The sequence below is a fragment of the Camelina sativa genome, chromosome 5 (assembly GCF_030686135.1).
Source record: "Camelina sativa cultivar CO46 ecotype springtype chromosome 5, ASM3068613v1".
Lineage (NCBI taxonomy): Eukaryota > Viridiplantae > Streptophyta > Magnoliopsida > Brassicales > Brassicaceae > Camelina > Camelina sativa.
Genome location: NC_141884.1, coordinates 21,951,709 through 21,967,656, shown reverse-complemented (window position 1 = coordinate 21,967,656; position 15,948 = coordinate 21,951,709). Strand labels below are relative to the sequence as shown.

Genomic DNA, 15,948 nt, shown 5'->3' with positions numbered 1-15,948 from the left:
TTATTATTATTGTTATTCTTATAATACTAGCGTTTTTGTTAATCTAATTATATTTGTCTCAACGTTCATAAGAACGTTATGTTTTTTTTTTTTTTTGTTGCCATGAAAATTTTGTTACACAACTAAAAATTTAAACAATATCAAAACATGTGTAAGAATGAGTTGAGTTTAATCCTATGCATTTACGATTAGCCAACAAAAAGAAACCATAACTACTTTGTTATTTTTTTAAAGATATCTAAAATATTATAACCAATAAAAAGATAATATGAGACTATTAATGGTCATCAGACTCATCACATCCCATATGAAAAAAAAAACTATCAAAATGAGACAAAAATAAAAAAATTATATATTTGGGACAGAGGAGTATATAACATATTAGTCCAAAATGCAATAATTTTCACTATATATTTATTCCCTTCATTAGTTGCTTCCTTTACACAGAAAAAAAAAAAAAAAAAAAAAAAAAAAAAAAAAAAAAAAAAAAAAAAAATCCTAATGGTGCTGCCGAGAAAGCTTCCATCAAATCTAGAGGAAGAGATACTCATTCGAGTTCTACCTCGAGTTCTACCTCGATCTCTCCTTTGCTTCAGATCTGTAGAAACTGGGTTTCCACGATGAATTTGTTTATGGGGGAAACAAATTCAGTAAAGTAATCTCTCTAGAAAACTGATCTAAGTTATGAAATTAGAAGAAAGGGAATTGATCTTAAAGAATTAGGGTTTTTATTGCTAAGAACAAGAAGAGAACTGAATAATTGTATTCAATAATCGATCCTTTACAATGGAGAAGTCTCTTCCTATTTATACATGTTCATAGATTGCATAATATATTAACTTTCCTTATGAGATAAACTGAAAAAAGGAAAATTGCTTTATCTCTTGAGTCGGCCGCCGGGCGAAGTGGAAGTTATTTCTTCTTTTTCAAGGCAGGGCTTCCCTCGCCCGAACTGAACTCAAATAACCTAATTGGGTTCTTAACCGGATTCCCGGTTAAATAGTCAAATTATCTTTCTAGTTTAGTTTGGTATGTCGAGGGTGCTAAATCCCGCACCAACAATTAGTCCCCCCCCCCCAGTTCTGAATATTGCGAAATTCAATTCGAATATCTTGAACTATGGAAAAGAGAATATCTGATATAAATCATAAAGAATTATTTGATTTTACCCGGATTTCCGCATCATTTCGCCGCGAATTGTCCGGATGACACGTGTCGCTCACGTCACATCTGCTAGGCCGGAAATCGAAGAGTCGCGTAGGCCATAATTACTCTTGTAGGGTTGTCCCCCATTCGACTCTATAAATACGCCCCCCCTCTCTTCGTCATTTCTCATTTTCTGCCAACAGTGAAAGGTAATCTACTCCGAACTCTCCCCTTTTCATTTATTTATCTTCAACTTTCTTCCGCACTCTCCGAACTCACACTATGGCGGGCACTTCGGATCCTTCTTCTTCGCCGGAAACCGAGAGTGGACAACTTATTCGTCGCACCTCCAGACATATTGCGCGGGCTGGAGAATCCAGTAGATCGGGCTCCAAAATCCCACCACTTCTAACTCGCTGCTCGGCTGGAGACTCATCTTCACAGACTCCTCTACTAGTTCGTCATGAAGACGAGAGTGTCGAACTGACTCAAGAAATGTTATCCCAGGAAGAAGATCGGTTCGCTCCTTTAGGAATAGCGATCAAAGACATCGATCCTTTGTTAGATCATGAAGGACAAATTGGAGGCGATAAGAGTTTGAGTTCGATCGAGACCGTGAACGAAATGCTGAATTCGTGTGGTCTGTTTAACAGCGGCATCACAATTTTGATTCCTCGAGCCGACCAGCGCCCCTGGAACCCCCCGGAAGGGTATATATGATTGTACGAGGGTTATTTTATCGAATGTCGCCTCTTATTCCTAATCCCAGCGTTAATATCACTCTACGCCCAGAGGCGCAGGATAGCGATATGTCAGTTCGTCCCTGGAGCCATTTGTAACTTTATAGCTGCCATTACCATAGCAGCCAAAGTTGGGGTTAACGTCGGAGTTCAATGCTTTGAGCAGCTATCGAACTTTAAGTCGTCAAAGAGTCCGCATCGCTGGGAAGTGAATATGAGGCCGGCACACAATTTCCTTGCCGGCAAAAGAGTGTGCAAGTTCAAGAAGTGGGCGTCGATCATTACTCGCTCGTTAATCCGTTGGGTTTCCATCGGAGAGTGTGGAATGAAAATCCTGGTAGATTTTATATTGCCAGTACGTTTTAACTGAATTCGACTCCTCTGACCAGTTTTAACTTTTTCGTGTCTTGTTTCCAGATCACCCATTTTGTGCAATGCGTCTAGCTCCAGACTATTATCCCGTCAGGAACGCTCTGCTATCCGGGAACAATCGACGGTGGGAATTCATTACTCGCATCCGTGTCGAAACAGCGATGGGCAAACCCAGGACAACATTCCCAAGATTTGCGAGTTCGCTAGGGCGAACTGCAGAACCAGTCGGGTCACGTGTCGTTGCATCCGACAGTCTTCAGATCGTTCGCCGAGAAACGCAGACTGCTATTGAAGCCGATATCGATCCGTCTCAGGGTCGGACCGACGTCGATCCTATCCAGGACCAGACTGACGTTGTTCCTATTCAGGCCCCTGAAGAAGATGCCAACATAGTCGATGTTGCAGAAAAAGATATCCTTCCCTTGGCTTTAGGGAATGTCGATTCTCCAAACGAGGAACAGGATGTCCCTCAACTTGGAACTGGATCGAAAAGGAAGAAGAGGAAACAAAACAAGCAGAAGCAAATTGGAAATGACCCAGTCACTGAGCCGCAGTCGGTAGTGAACCGCAAACGCTTGGCTGAAGATGCCGGACTGGAATCTGCCGATCGATTCCGCCTAGAAAGGAGGAATGACAAGACAAATCGCTTCGCCTTTCACTACTTTGGCGACTACCCTTTGGTGACCAATCGTGCTGCTTCAGGCGAACTCTTCCGGAACTTGAAAACCTCCAGTCGAATCCTTCCTGAAGCAGACGAATTGGAATTTAAGCAAGCGTTCCTTAACATCGCCGAATCCCACTTAATGGTTCATTTTATTGTTTTTCTTTTAACTTGTTCAGATTTCATGCGGGTGAAACTAACGTATGTTCTTTGGATCCATAGACCGCGGCCAAGATGAATACGCTGACTCAACTGTACGATAGACGAGCAAAAGCCGGCAAGAAGTCTGGATTCGAGCTCGAAAAGGAGACGGAGTGCGTAGAACAAATCCGAATTGCCAGCGAAGCCTAAGACGAGAGGATCAAGGAGCTGGAAGCTCTTATCGCCAAAAAGGATGGTTTCATTGCTCAATCCGAGCTGAGGATCAGTGAATTGAATTTTCGAGTGCTTACTCTCGAAGAAGAGAAATCCGAGTTGCAGGGAGCATGTGACGAGTTGAAAATCAAACTTGAGTTTGAAGTTAAAAGACTTCAGCAAGATCGTCTTGAGAAGGTGGAGCGAACTGCGAAGAAGGCACATACTCGATTAGATAAAGTCAAGGCTTATCTAGTCGAGCAAGAGAAAGTCCGTCCCCTGGAAGATCTGTTGAACCAAGCTACCGGAATACAGGAAACAGTGCAATATTTGATTGAAAAGGGGGCCGTCATTCCCGAGGAACGAAGCACGGAAATTGATGAGAAAAAGGACAAAGTCGAGGAAATTGTCAAAGCGATTGACGTCCTCAAATTGGGTGAAAATGACCTCGTCATGTCTCCGGACCAGCTCGGCTATGGACTTCTCCATCCCGGGACCAAGGTCCCAGACTCTGTTCGTCATCCGCACGGCTCCAATGCTAAAATCTTTCAGGCCGATCTAACCGGTGTCCCGGATGTTTATTTTTTTTATTTCATTTTGGTTTTTAGGACTCTTTCGAACATGGGTTTAAATACCTTTGTAAAAGATTGCCAACACCTTCTTCCGTCAGGTAACTATCCCGCTTATCTTCGTTCTATCTTTTTGGCAAGAAATCAATCTGTGGCTGCTCTGAATTAATCTGTTATTAATTTCACTTGTGCAGATTGAGGACGTTGGAATCTGAGATCGCCCTTCTTAAGGCAAAAAGGAAAAGAACTACTGACTTGCTCAACGAGTCCGAACAGAATGCCAGGGCACTGGAAACTCATCCCGAAGATTGGGAGAAGACTGGGTTTGCAACTGTTGTGGCCAATGCCAAAGCGACTCAAGGCGAGTGTTCGTAAGATTGCTGCGAATAGCGCACTAGTTCAGAATTAACATGCTTTGTTTGATCTTTTAACAAATAAAACTTCGCCGCATTGTAGCAGGCAAATTTTAAAATCAGAATAAGACTTCGACGCATAAAAGTAGGGACATTTTACTTGGTCGTTATTTGTGTTATTCTATTTTCCAAAAATGTACCAGAGGCGAGACGTCTCGCGGCTTACATCAGGCAATTTTTGTTAAACGATAGTAGAAAACATCGATCCAAACCTAATAACTAGGCTATTTACGGAATATGTTTGGTCGGAGGGAGAGATACTGGATTCGGCTTATCTCTTTTTCCTTTAGTTCGGATGACAGACTGCAAAGTTACTCTCTGGGTTCGGCTAACCATTCCGTCCGAACTAAAGGTTGGGTGCGGAATAAATACTCTGGGTCTGGCTTATCCCAAAAATTGAAAGATTGGGTGCGGAATACATACTCTGGGTCCAGCTTATCCCTATATGTGAAGATCAGGTGCGAAATAACGACTCTGGGTTCGGCTTATCCTGAAAAATAATGGGTAGTTACGCGAGTTGATCACTTGGCCAGGGTGTCAACGAGGGACGAGTTTGGTATGAACCAATAAATACTTAGTCCAGATCGGATTAAGAACTGAGATATGTATACAGATCGGATTAAGACTTGAGATATATATACATATTCGTCCCTTTTTTTTTCGAGGAAAATCTCCTTTTTTCTTCTTGGAAATAAGAAACGCGCTTCATTAAATGTGTTACGCGGTCTTTGAGAATTATTCTCGGGACGTAGCGAAAATTTTGCTGCATTCTGATTGGTGGATTCAGCGGCGGTTACCTCCCACGATCCTATATAAATATGGTTAAAGGTTTGGGGGAGCGAAACATTCTAACTTCCACCACATTCAAGAGATAGAGAGAAAAATGGTAACTACTCGATCTGCATGGCTGAGACAGGCCCGGGAAAGGATATCTGCTTCGGCGAGCAGTTCCGGTCACGCCAAGGCGTCGAATAATCCCTCCACCCTAGAGGGGGCGGAGACGTTCCTGGTTCGTGCACCTGTCCCTTACGTCGATATGACGGGTGCGGAGGGGAGTCTCGTATGTTAGGAGCTCCGGCGATATCGAGCTCGTCGCTATAGTTGGAGGCTCATCTTACGGCAAGATGCCTTAGGTTGGCCGAAGTCTGTCGGTTTTACCGTTTGGACGGGACTGTTCGGGTCCTGAATGAGATGATCGCCGAAGGTTTCTTCTTGGCGAAGTGGCGTATGACCTGGCTACTTGCCACGCGTGCGGAGTGCCAGGAACAGGTTGCGCGTATGGAGGTGCCTGTCCTACTTGAAGCTGACTGCCAACCCCTGGAGGATACCGCACATCCATTTACCACGGCCATCTAGGCATACCGGGCTTCCCTGGAAAGGTAGAGGCGATACGCCAATTTCTTGGTATTGGCTGGCCCAGTCTTTTGCGAAAAACATATGGTCGAGGGCCCGTGTACCTTCCTGGAAGATTTGGTGTCTAGTGGCTTCAAAGTTCCGGCAGAAAGACTCGAGGCCCTAAGGCAGGCACATCGGTTTTGGCGGGCCGAACTGATCAAGATGGAGGTGGAGGAACCATTGGAAGACGATATGACTGGTCCACGTCCTCCACTTTGGCTGCAGGACCATCCAGAACGGTAAGGATGGGAATCGTACCGTACCGAACTCCAAAAACGGGCGGTCTTTTTCTTTTTTCTCCACTAGGACCAGTTTGTCGCGAGGGGGTTTCCCCTTTGCGTCTCTTTTCCCTTTTTTTTTTTTTTTTAAATGTAATCGATCATATCTCCAAAACCTGTAATGGGGATTGATCCTGACTTAGTTGTATTAATTTGCATTCAAAATATCCGAACTAAACAACGGAAGTTCCCCTTTAGGGTATAAAGTAATGTGCGAAGTGCAATGGAAACTTATGAAACAGTGAAACTATTTGTGCGAAATTTTGTATATTGGCGTATTGCCGATCTAAATGCATTCGAAACAAAGGAAGAATTTTTTTCAGCCGGAAAAAACTTTATTAATATCTTAGCTGTATTCGCTTAATCTTAAAAAGACAAGGCATTGCCTACGTACCCCGAAGCGGGGATCAAGCCAACCGTAGTTTGTATTACAGATGAAATATAAATGGAGTTCGGACTCCCGAAAACTCCTAGTTAGGGTCGTGAAAATGACTTAGCAGTAATAACGTTTCAAGTGGGCCATGTTCCACGAGTTTTTGATCCGTTATCCGGCCACGGTTACGAGTTCGTAGACGCCCGGGCAAACTGCCTTAGATATGAGGTACGGACCCTCCCACCAAGCGCCGAGTTTACCGGTGTTAACTTCCTTGGTGTTCTCAAAAACTTCCCATAGAACTAGATCGCCTTCATTGAAACGCCGCTAACAAATAGTCTTATTATAATATCGAGCCGCTGCGTCTTGTTAATGTTCCATTCTGACCAGAACCTGATCACGCAGTTCCTCGGCGAGATCGTTGTGGTCAATCAGCATTTTGTCATTAAGTTCGGGATTGTCGACCATCATGGTTCGACGAAGTGTCGGGACTCCTGCTTCGGCTGGGGCAAGTGATTCGAGACCGTACGCGAGGGAGAAAGGGGACTATCCCGTTCTCTGCCGCGGGGTTGTGCGATAGGACCACAATACGCCGTCCAGGTGGTCTGCCCATGCTCCCTTCCATCGACCGAGTTGTTTCATGAGTCCATCGACGATCGACTTGTTTGTGGCCTCAGCTTGACCATTTCCTTGCGGGTATCGAGGAGTCGAGGTGTTGAGACGGATTTGCCACTTCGTCAGGAAACGTCTGGTGATCATCGAGGTGAATTGCGTGCCATTATCGATGACAATCTCGTATGGAAGTCCGTGGTGACATATGATGTTCTTCCATATGAAATTGGTCACGTCCAAGGATTGGATCCTTGTGAAAGACTCCGCTTCTACCCATTTGGTGAAGTAATCGGTCAGCACTAGGACATACTTCTTGGATTTTGATGCCGGCAGAGGTCCTATAGCGTCCATGGCCCAGCGCATGAAGGGATATGGAGCTGTCACGGTATTCAGCAATTCGGGCGGAACGTGCCGCATTGGTCTGTGGCGCTGACAGGCTTCGCAGTTGGCCATCATTGTAGGCCAATAATGTCCGTCCTTTTTGATCTTGAGGGCGAGTGCACTTCCGCCAGAATGATTGCCACCTTCGCCTTCGTGTACCTCCATCATGATACGCTCAGCTTCGTCCCGAGTAACACACTTCGGCAAAACAATTCTCCGTCCAAGAGGATGTATTTGGCACTTCGAGCCTTCAATCGTCGAGCTGCCCATCGGTCTGGCGGGACGATGCCTTCAGAGATATAGAGTTTGATCTCGAGTTGCCAATCGTTTGGAGGCTTTGCAATCTCCGTCATATCCTCTTTTGGCTCGTCGACTTCCATTAGAACCGAGTTGTCGTTGATTATAGCTATCTGGCTGTTGGGATCGATGCTGGGAGCGTCGACGCATTCAATCGGAATGGTGCAGCGTAAGTCGGGGTCAGAGCGGTTCGCCAGAGCTGCAAGGACGCGTTCTCGTTCCGTGGGACCTTCGTCAGAGAAAAAGATGTGAATTCCCCAGATAACGTTCGGACCAAATGTCGATATGCTCCCATTCGCTTGTTTTTGGCGTCGAATTCTCCGCTGAATTGGCTGACTACGAGTTGGGAGTCACAGAAGACTTGCAAGTGTTTGACTCCGAGTCTACGTGCTAACCGAAGTCCCGCAAGAACGGCCTCGTATTTAGTTTTGTTGTTTGACGCCTTGAAGTTATGTTTTAACGCCTGCTCGAGAATTTCACTGGTGGGGGATCGGAGAATGAGTCCCACCCCAGATCCTTGATTCATCGACGAACCGTCGACGAACATTGTCCAGTGTTCCTCCATAGGGGTGGGGTCGCCGAGCTCAGGAGATAGTTCAGTGATGAAGTCAGCCAGGACTTGCGACTTCAGGCTTGGGCGAGAACGGTGTTCGATGTCGTACTCGCTTAGTTCGACTGCCCATTTCGCCATGCATCTGGATTGGAGGGAACTATGGAGGATAGTTCGAAGTGGTTGGTCAGTTAACACGACGATGGAATGCGACTGAAAATAGGGTCGCAGTTTCCGTGCGGCGACGATTACAGCAAGGGCCAGCTTTTCCAGTGTGGGATATCGCGATTTCGCGTCGTTCAGTGCTTTACTTGTGTAGAAGATGAGCTTCTGGTCTCCACGATCGTCTCGGACTAATACACCGCTAACTGCCGAACCGGAAACTGTGACATAGAGATACAGTATCTCGCCGTCTTCCGGTTTGACTAACACTGGATGGCAAATCAGATATTCCTTCAGTTGCTGAAAAGCGATCTCGCATTCAGCGTCCCAATGAAAGTCCTTATTCCCGCTGAGTAGTTGGTAAAAGGGGAGGCATTTGTCCGGTGACCGGGCGATGAAGCAATTTAGATCTGCGATTCGGCCAGTCACGCGTTACACCTCCCGCTTGTTGGTCGGTGATGGTAGTCCCAGTATGGCTTCGATCTGTTTGGGATTCGTCTCTATTCCCCGTTCAGTGACGATATATCCTAGAAATTCTCTCGACGTGACTCCGAATGTACACTTCGTTGGATTCAATATCATCTGGAAATGATCCAAGATATCGAAACATTCGGCGAGGTGCTGGACGTGCTGATCTGCGATTAAGGATTTGACCAGCATATCGTCGATGTAGACCTCCATAGTTTTTCCGAGCAGATCGGCGAACATCATGTGTGAGCAGTTTGTTTCCAGCGGTGGCTTCGACGAGACGATCTATGTGTGGTAAAGGAAAGCTATCCTTAGGGCACGCTTTGTTGAGATCGGTGAAATCCACACATACTCTCCATTTACCGTTCTTCTTTTTGACCACGACTCGATTGGCCAGCCAATCGGGGTACTGGACCTCCATTATCTGGTCAGCTTTGAGTAGTCGCTCGACTTCATCTTGAACTGCTTTGGCCCGATCTGGACCCAGTTGTCTGCGCTTCTGCCGGATTGGTTTGAACGTGTGGTCAATGTTGAGCTTGTGGCAGATGACGTCGGGACTTATTCCGACCATATCCTTTGTTGACCACTCGAATGTAGAAGAGCGAGATTGTAGAAAGGCGATCAGCTTTGTCTTTATGTGCTCTTCCAGTTCGGCGCCGATGCCAACAGTTCGTGAGGGGTCGGAAGGATCAATGTTTGCCTGTATGATTCGACACTCCGGACGGAGTCGGCGCAGTTCTCTGGTGGGCCAAGTATCATGGTTATTCGTCCTCGGGGAGGAGAATTGGCCCGCTTGGGGTTTTGCCCTCTCTGCCGCTTGGGAGGGCCAGGCAGTTCGTCCGCCTGGGGCATCTCTTCTTGATGGTTCGCCAGCACTTGGTTGGCTGTCTGTTGAATTCCGTTGGCCGGACCGTTGTAGCCTCGTCCACCTCCTTCGCCGCGGCACTGTTAGATCGTCCACCTCTCCATCCTCCTCGGTGACCTCTGCCTCCACAGAAGCTCTTTGGCTGAAAGACGGCTTCAATTTCATCGGAGAGGTATTTTCCGTACAGGTAATTCTTCAGGTGGACGCACTCCTGTGTGGAATGGCCGGCGATCATGTGAAAATCGCAATATAGTTCTTTCGGGTCGGATAGCTGCTTGCTTTGGTCGTCTGCTTTGGAGACCGCGTGAACGACGCCCTTTTTCCGATCTTGGGGGTCGTGATGCTTGCGAGGTTCATGGTGCTTGTCCCGGTTTTTAACCTTAGGGGGATGCGATGGCTGCCCGATTGTTTTTGCAGCTAACTGGGCGTCCTCGTTTTCATCGATCGCAAATCTGGAAACTCGATGTAGCGCGTCGTCGAGGTCTTTGGGCTCCTGGATGTTAAGATCCTTCTGCAATGGCGATCCAGGAATCAGACCCTTCCTGAAGGCTGCCATTGCGGCATCCTCTGGGACAGTGACGCATGTCAGTTTTTCCTTAAATCTGTTCAGGAAACTGCCGATGGATTCGCCGGTTTCCTGGGCCATCTCCCAGAGGTCCGAACTTGTCACGCCTCGCTCAATGAGGATTCGGTAATGCTTAAGAAAAGTCGTGGAAAACTGGTCGAAGTTGTCGATTGAATTTGGCTCGAGCCTTGTGAACCACACCAAGGCAGGACCGGACAGGCTATCGACGAATAGCTGGCAACACCCAACATCCCTCTGTTCATCGGTGAATCGTGCCTTTGTCATGGTTGCCATGAAGGATGTCATGAATTGGACCGGATCTTTGTCTCCCAGGTAGGTTAGGAGCTTCAGGTTGACGTTCGGTACGGTGGCCCGCAATATCCGTTGAGTAAAGGGGGATTGCCGGATCACCTCGACAATCTTGTTGATCTCTGGAGCTGTGCTGATAGCCCGATGGAGAAGCGTGTTCATGCTGCTAATCTACGACTTGATTTCTTTGATTTCGAGGCAAGGTCCGGTGTTCGCGAAGCGGGCGACCGGGACAGCCGAATTCTCGTGCACCCGTGAGTTTGGATTTGTCGGTCGAATACTCGATGTTGCCTGACGGGGCGATTCCTCTGCTCGTACTGTGCGTCCAAAAAATCGAGACGAGTGAGACCGCCTATGTCGAGTACGGGTGATTGTTCAGCAGAGATTTGCGATGGGGTCGTCTGGGTCACGACAGCATCGATTCTGCGGTTGGTGACGGAGATCATCTGGTAGATCTCTTTCGTCATGGTGCCGAACAAGATCTTGAAATCTTCTATGGAGACGACCTGCGGGTTATGGACCGTTGTCGTGGCGCGAACAGGGAGGTTCCCGTTTTGTGCGCCGAGCTGCTGCTCCGTGGTGCGCGCATCCTCCTCATTCAGGGGTTGTTCATCAGGGAGCTCCGTGTCGAGGTTGACCGGCTCTTTGCGAGTTTGTCCTGCTTCCTGGCTGGTCTCTCCTTCAGATATGGCCCCAACTGGGAGTTCGGAGGAGGCGTCAGTTGGGTTTGTTGTTGCGTCGGTGGGCCGACGAACATAAACGGCGGTAACTGGTTTGGCTGAAGCACCGCTTTGTGTTGTAGTGTCGCCTTGAGCTGGCGTGATGCCGTCAGACATGATGGAAGCAGTGCGGTTTGCTCCGGAGACATCGTTGATGAGTGAAGACATTATCGTAAGCTTTTCAAAGAATTTTTTTGATGAGATTTTCTTAGAGAGTAACTTTTAGAGACGATTTGCGTCCCACAGATGGCGCCAATTGTAGAAACTGGGTTTCCACAATGAATTTGTTTATGGGGGAAACAAATTCAGTAAAGTAATCTCTCTAGAAAACTGATCTAAGCTTTGAAATTAGAAGAAAGGGAATTGATCTCAAAGAATTAGGGTTTTTATTGCTAAGAACAAGAAGATAACTGAATAATTATATTCAATAATCGATCCTTTACAATGGAGAAGTCTCTCCCTATTTATACATGTTCATAGATTGCATAATATATTAACTTTCCTTATGAGATGAACTGAAATAAGGAAAATTGTTTTATCTTTTGAGTCGGCCGCCAGGCGAAGTGGAAGTTATTTCTTCTTCTTCAAGGCAGGGCTTCCCTCGCCCGAACTGAACTCAAATAACCTAATTGGGTTCTTAACCGGATTCCTGGTTAAATAGTCAAATTATCTTTCTGATTTAGTTCGGTATGTCGGGGGTGCTAAATCCCGCACCAACAAGATCCGTTTGCAAATAATGGAATACTCTTTTGAACAATAAAAGATTACTTTTTAACAAAAAAAAAAACAATAAGAGATTATTTAAGAGAAACTTTGCTTGCGCTCGTCCAGAATTCATGCTAAAGACGCATACCTATATTTATTCTATTAGCGTCGATCTCGACCCAACTATTAAAGTTATTGATTTATGCATTGATTTACGCTGTCGCCTTTATTATTATGTCTATGAGACCTGCGATGTTACTTCTTCTCGTATGAGACTCATAAAAGTGGCGTGGTTTGGAACCTGTTGTTGAGACGACAGACTAAATAGGTTGCCACGAATGAGATTATGACTGGAAAGAGCATTAATTACGATGGTAGTAGATCCAAAAAGAGTTTCAAGATTTTTGGACGTTGCAGTCTTTGACTTTGCAACCTTTGACTTTGACTTTGACTTTGACTTTGCAGTCTTTGACTTTGCAACCAATATGTGAAAGGATACTCATCGTACCAGTTTTGGCGAACACTTAGCATCAAGTGAATCGTCTAGGGTCTCCCTGAATGGAAATTTGTACTGGACATGACATAATTATCCCGACATACTTCATCCAAATGCACGATTTTTCAACATTTTATATCAAAACGACTGATTGAGGAAACATATATAATTTTATTTTTCTTTCTCTCGTACATACTTCACGATATCTAAAAAAAATATATGTCTAGAGTTTTTATGTCCTTTTTTCTTCGCCTGAGACACATAAATTTATCTTGTTTTACCAATTTGTTTCATATTTAACAAAATCAATACATAACGGTTTAAAAAAATGATGATAGAGATTTTTGGCAAACTCTCATTAATTTGGGTAAATGTCTTACATACCGGGTAAAAGTTCACTTTGAAACGATTATTTAAGGAAATTCATGTATTTAAAAATATATATATTTTCATCTCAAATGAGAAATACGGGAGATACGAGTTTCCCTAATAAGTCTTTAATTTCCTGAACTATACAAAATAAATATTTTGAAACATATAATCTATACTAATAAAAAGTAGAAGCTATATGCTTCTAAGGCTGTCCTCTTACGATTTAAAACCTCCAATTGTAATAAGATATGTCACTCATTAACATTTTTTAAAATTTCCAGAATTTTCTATATTATAATTATTTTAAAACAACCTATCAGGATTTGACATGTCATTCATTAACATTTTTTTTAATTTCCAGAATTTTTTAAAAAAAAGAAAATTTTAAATTTATGGAAATAAAAGAACTATTCACAATATCCCACATCGGCTAAAAAAATTTTAGACAATGGTTTAGAACCAGTATAAATAAGATTAATATGCTTCCAACAACGAATGAGCAGGAAAGCTTGATTTATCAAGCGTCCAAGTTTAAAAATTATTCGGTTTGATCCGTTTTTTTATTTGATCAAATTAAAACTTTAAAAAGTTTCAAAAAATATTATAATTTTTAAAATTCTTAAAAGTTTAAATATAATAAATATTAAAACTTTTAAAAGTTCTTAGCTTTTAAAAACTTTTTAAATATTATAATTTTTAACTTTTAAAAGTTTTAAATATTATAAATATTAAAACTTTTTAAAAATTTCAAATTTTATATTTTGAAACCTTTTAAAAGTTTAATATACTATAAATATTGATGTAAAACATAAATTATCTTATTTATCTACGTTTGTGCTTTTTATTTCTTATGACCTACAAAACATATTTTTGTGTATGATTTTATAGATGAGTTGATATTCTTTCATTAATTTTTTTTTCTGGGTCTAAAGAAGAATGATTGACATCGCAAGACCTTGATTTGATGTTTGAGTCAAGTTTTGGAGTTTAAAGAAGAAAGATGAATAACAAACACACATGTTTTATTAGCTATACATAGGCATGACCAGAATTACGGTTGTCACGGTTATGGTTTATTAACCATCGGTTATAGTTAGAAATATTATTTAGCCTTAACTATAACCATTTAATAAACGGTTAAACGGTTACGTTTAAATACGATTCTGGTTCAAGCGGTTACGGTTATATACGGTTACGATTATTTGAGAATATGATACAGTTGATATTATTTGATGATATAACATAATTGATATTATTTATTTATAATTAATATGTTCTTATAGTGTGCTCATATTTCTATATATCATATGATTCATATTAAATAAATTATTATTAGTATATTTTATTATGTTTTTAAAATATTATAAACCAAGTAAAGATTTTGGTTGGAGAAGATTCTAAATATGTGGATCTAAAACAAAATAAAAATATAGATAAGATTATCAATAATTGGATGCATGTGTTGAGATGATAATATACTAATTTATTTATTTTTATAAAATAATATTTTATTACTGTAATCATTCATATATAATTTTCATCAAAATATATCTAATAAACTCGTGCGTAGCGTGGGTTCAAAACCTAGTTAACTAAATAGGTTATGGTACGAGAAATTTCCTATATACACATAGGTCTATGGAAGAAAACTGCATAAATTATTAATCTTATCAATAAATTAATAAACTTGTTTACAAATAATAAAATCTACTATATTAAGACTCATGCTAGAGCACGGGTTAAAATTTATTTTATTTATATTGTAACTTTTATATATAATATAACTTATGTAATTGTTTTTAAAAGTTTTTTCGGATAAAACATTATGCAATAAAATCATATGCTAAATATGATGGTTTGAAAAAAGACACATATTTTGTAAGTTTTATATTGTTAATGATTCTAGATAAGTACTCGTATTATAATATATTTTATATTTTAAAATAAAATTTTAATATATTGAATTAGTTTATGTATGTGAAGTTATTTCAAAAATGTATATTCTACATCATGACTTGAATGTCATTATAAGACATAATTTTGTAAATTTGGTTTTTAAAAAGCGAATTATTATATTATGAGTAATTTAATATATTATTTTTTTTTGTTTAATATACTTGCTTTCTTAAAATTCTTTCATATTATAGTGACATATTATTGACATTGCTATAACAAATCAATTTAGAGTGTTTATAGTTTCTAACTTTTATATCAAATTTCAATATTTTAAAAATATTTCAAAATAAATTATTTAAAGTATATTATATAATGTAAAATTATAAAATTCAACAAAAATTATGAAATTGAATTTAAATATTCAAATTTTGACTCGTTACTCAGTAAAGAATTTAATTCAATAGATATTAGTTTTAAAAGAATAATATTCCTAAAGCTTGAATATTTTATAGATTGAACAATTTATATTTGTTTTTAAAAATTCAACTTATGGTATATCCAGAAATAAAACTATTTATTAATTAAAATAAATAATATGATAATTTATTTGTTTCCAAAATAGACTCATATATAAAAATGAGAGGTGAAGTATAATGATAATTAACAAATTGATATGTTAAGTTAGATATCAAAGAATTTTATTTGATAAATAATTTAATAAAGGAAATTAATATGGTAAGTTAGATGATATCAAATGATTCTTTGGAATATTCTTTTTAAGATTTTTGGAAACAATGTGCTATAGTAATAAAATCTTCCAAAAATAAATTAGTTGTAACCAATTAATCTTTTAATTACTTCCGTTTTATTATAAAGAGGATATATTATGCAAAAGAAAAACAAAAAAAAAATGATGTTATAAATTATATCAAACATTATAAATGGGAAAATCACATTTTAAACCTTCAAAGTGTCACTGAGTTGCACTTTAAACCTTGAGATTTTTTCACTAACACTATAAACTTTTAAAATGATTTCACTAACATTTTAAACTTTAAAACTAACTTTTTTTATTTGCACCACCATGAAAGATGACGGAACAGTAATATCCATCAACGAGAAATAGTTAAACTATGCTATTTTGGTTTAAATACTTGTTTATTTAATTTAATTTAATTTAATTATTTATTACGATTGACAAAAAATTTTAAAAATACATCAAAGTAAAAAAAATGATGAATCAGAGGTAA

The 15,948-nt window shown here is 40.8% G+C and overlaps 2 protein-coding genes across 2 annotated transcripts; both read right to left on the bottom strand.

The window, feature by feature from the left end:
• Window positions 1-7,458: 7,458 nt before the first annotated feature.
• LOC147944162 (uncharacterized) lies at window positions 7,459-9,342 on the bottom strand. Its single transcript, XM_087512483.1, has 3 exons — window positions 8,864-9,342; window positions 7,987-8,652; window positions 7,459-7,927 (listed from the first exon to the last, which is right to left on the bottom strand). Exons 1-3 carry the CDS (start codon window positions 9,340-9,342, stop codon window positions 7,459-7,461), a joined length of 1,614 nt encoding a protein of 537 aa, XP_087368609.1.
• A 190-nt stretch (window positions 9,343-9,532) lies between these two features.
• On the bottom strand, window positions 9,533-10,672 carry LOC147944161 (uncharacterized). Its single transcript, XM_087512482.1, has one exon. The coding sequence runs from the start codon at window positions 10,670-10,672 to the stop codon at window positions 9,533-9,535; it is 1,140 nt and encodes a 379-aa protein (XP_087368608.1).
• Between the last annotated feature and the right edge of the window lie 5,276 nt (window positions 10,673-15,948).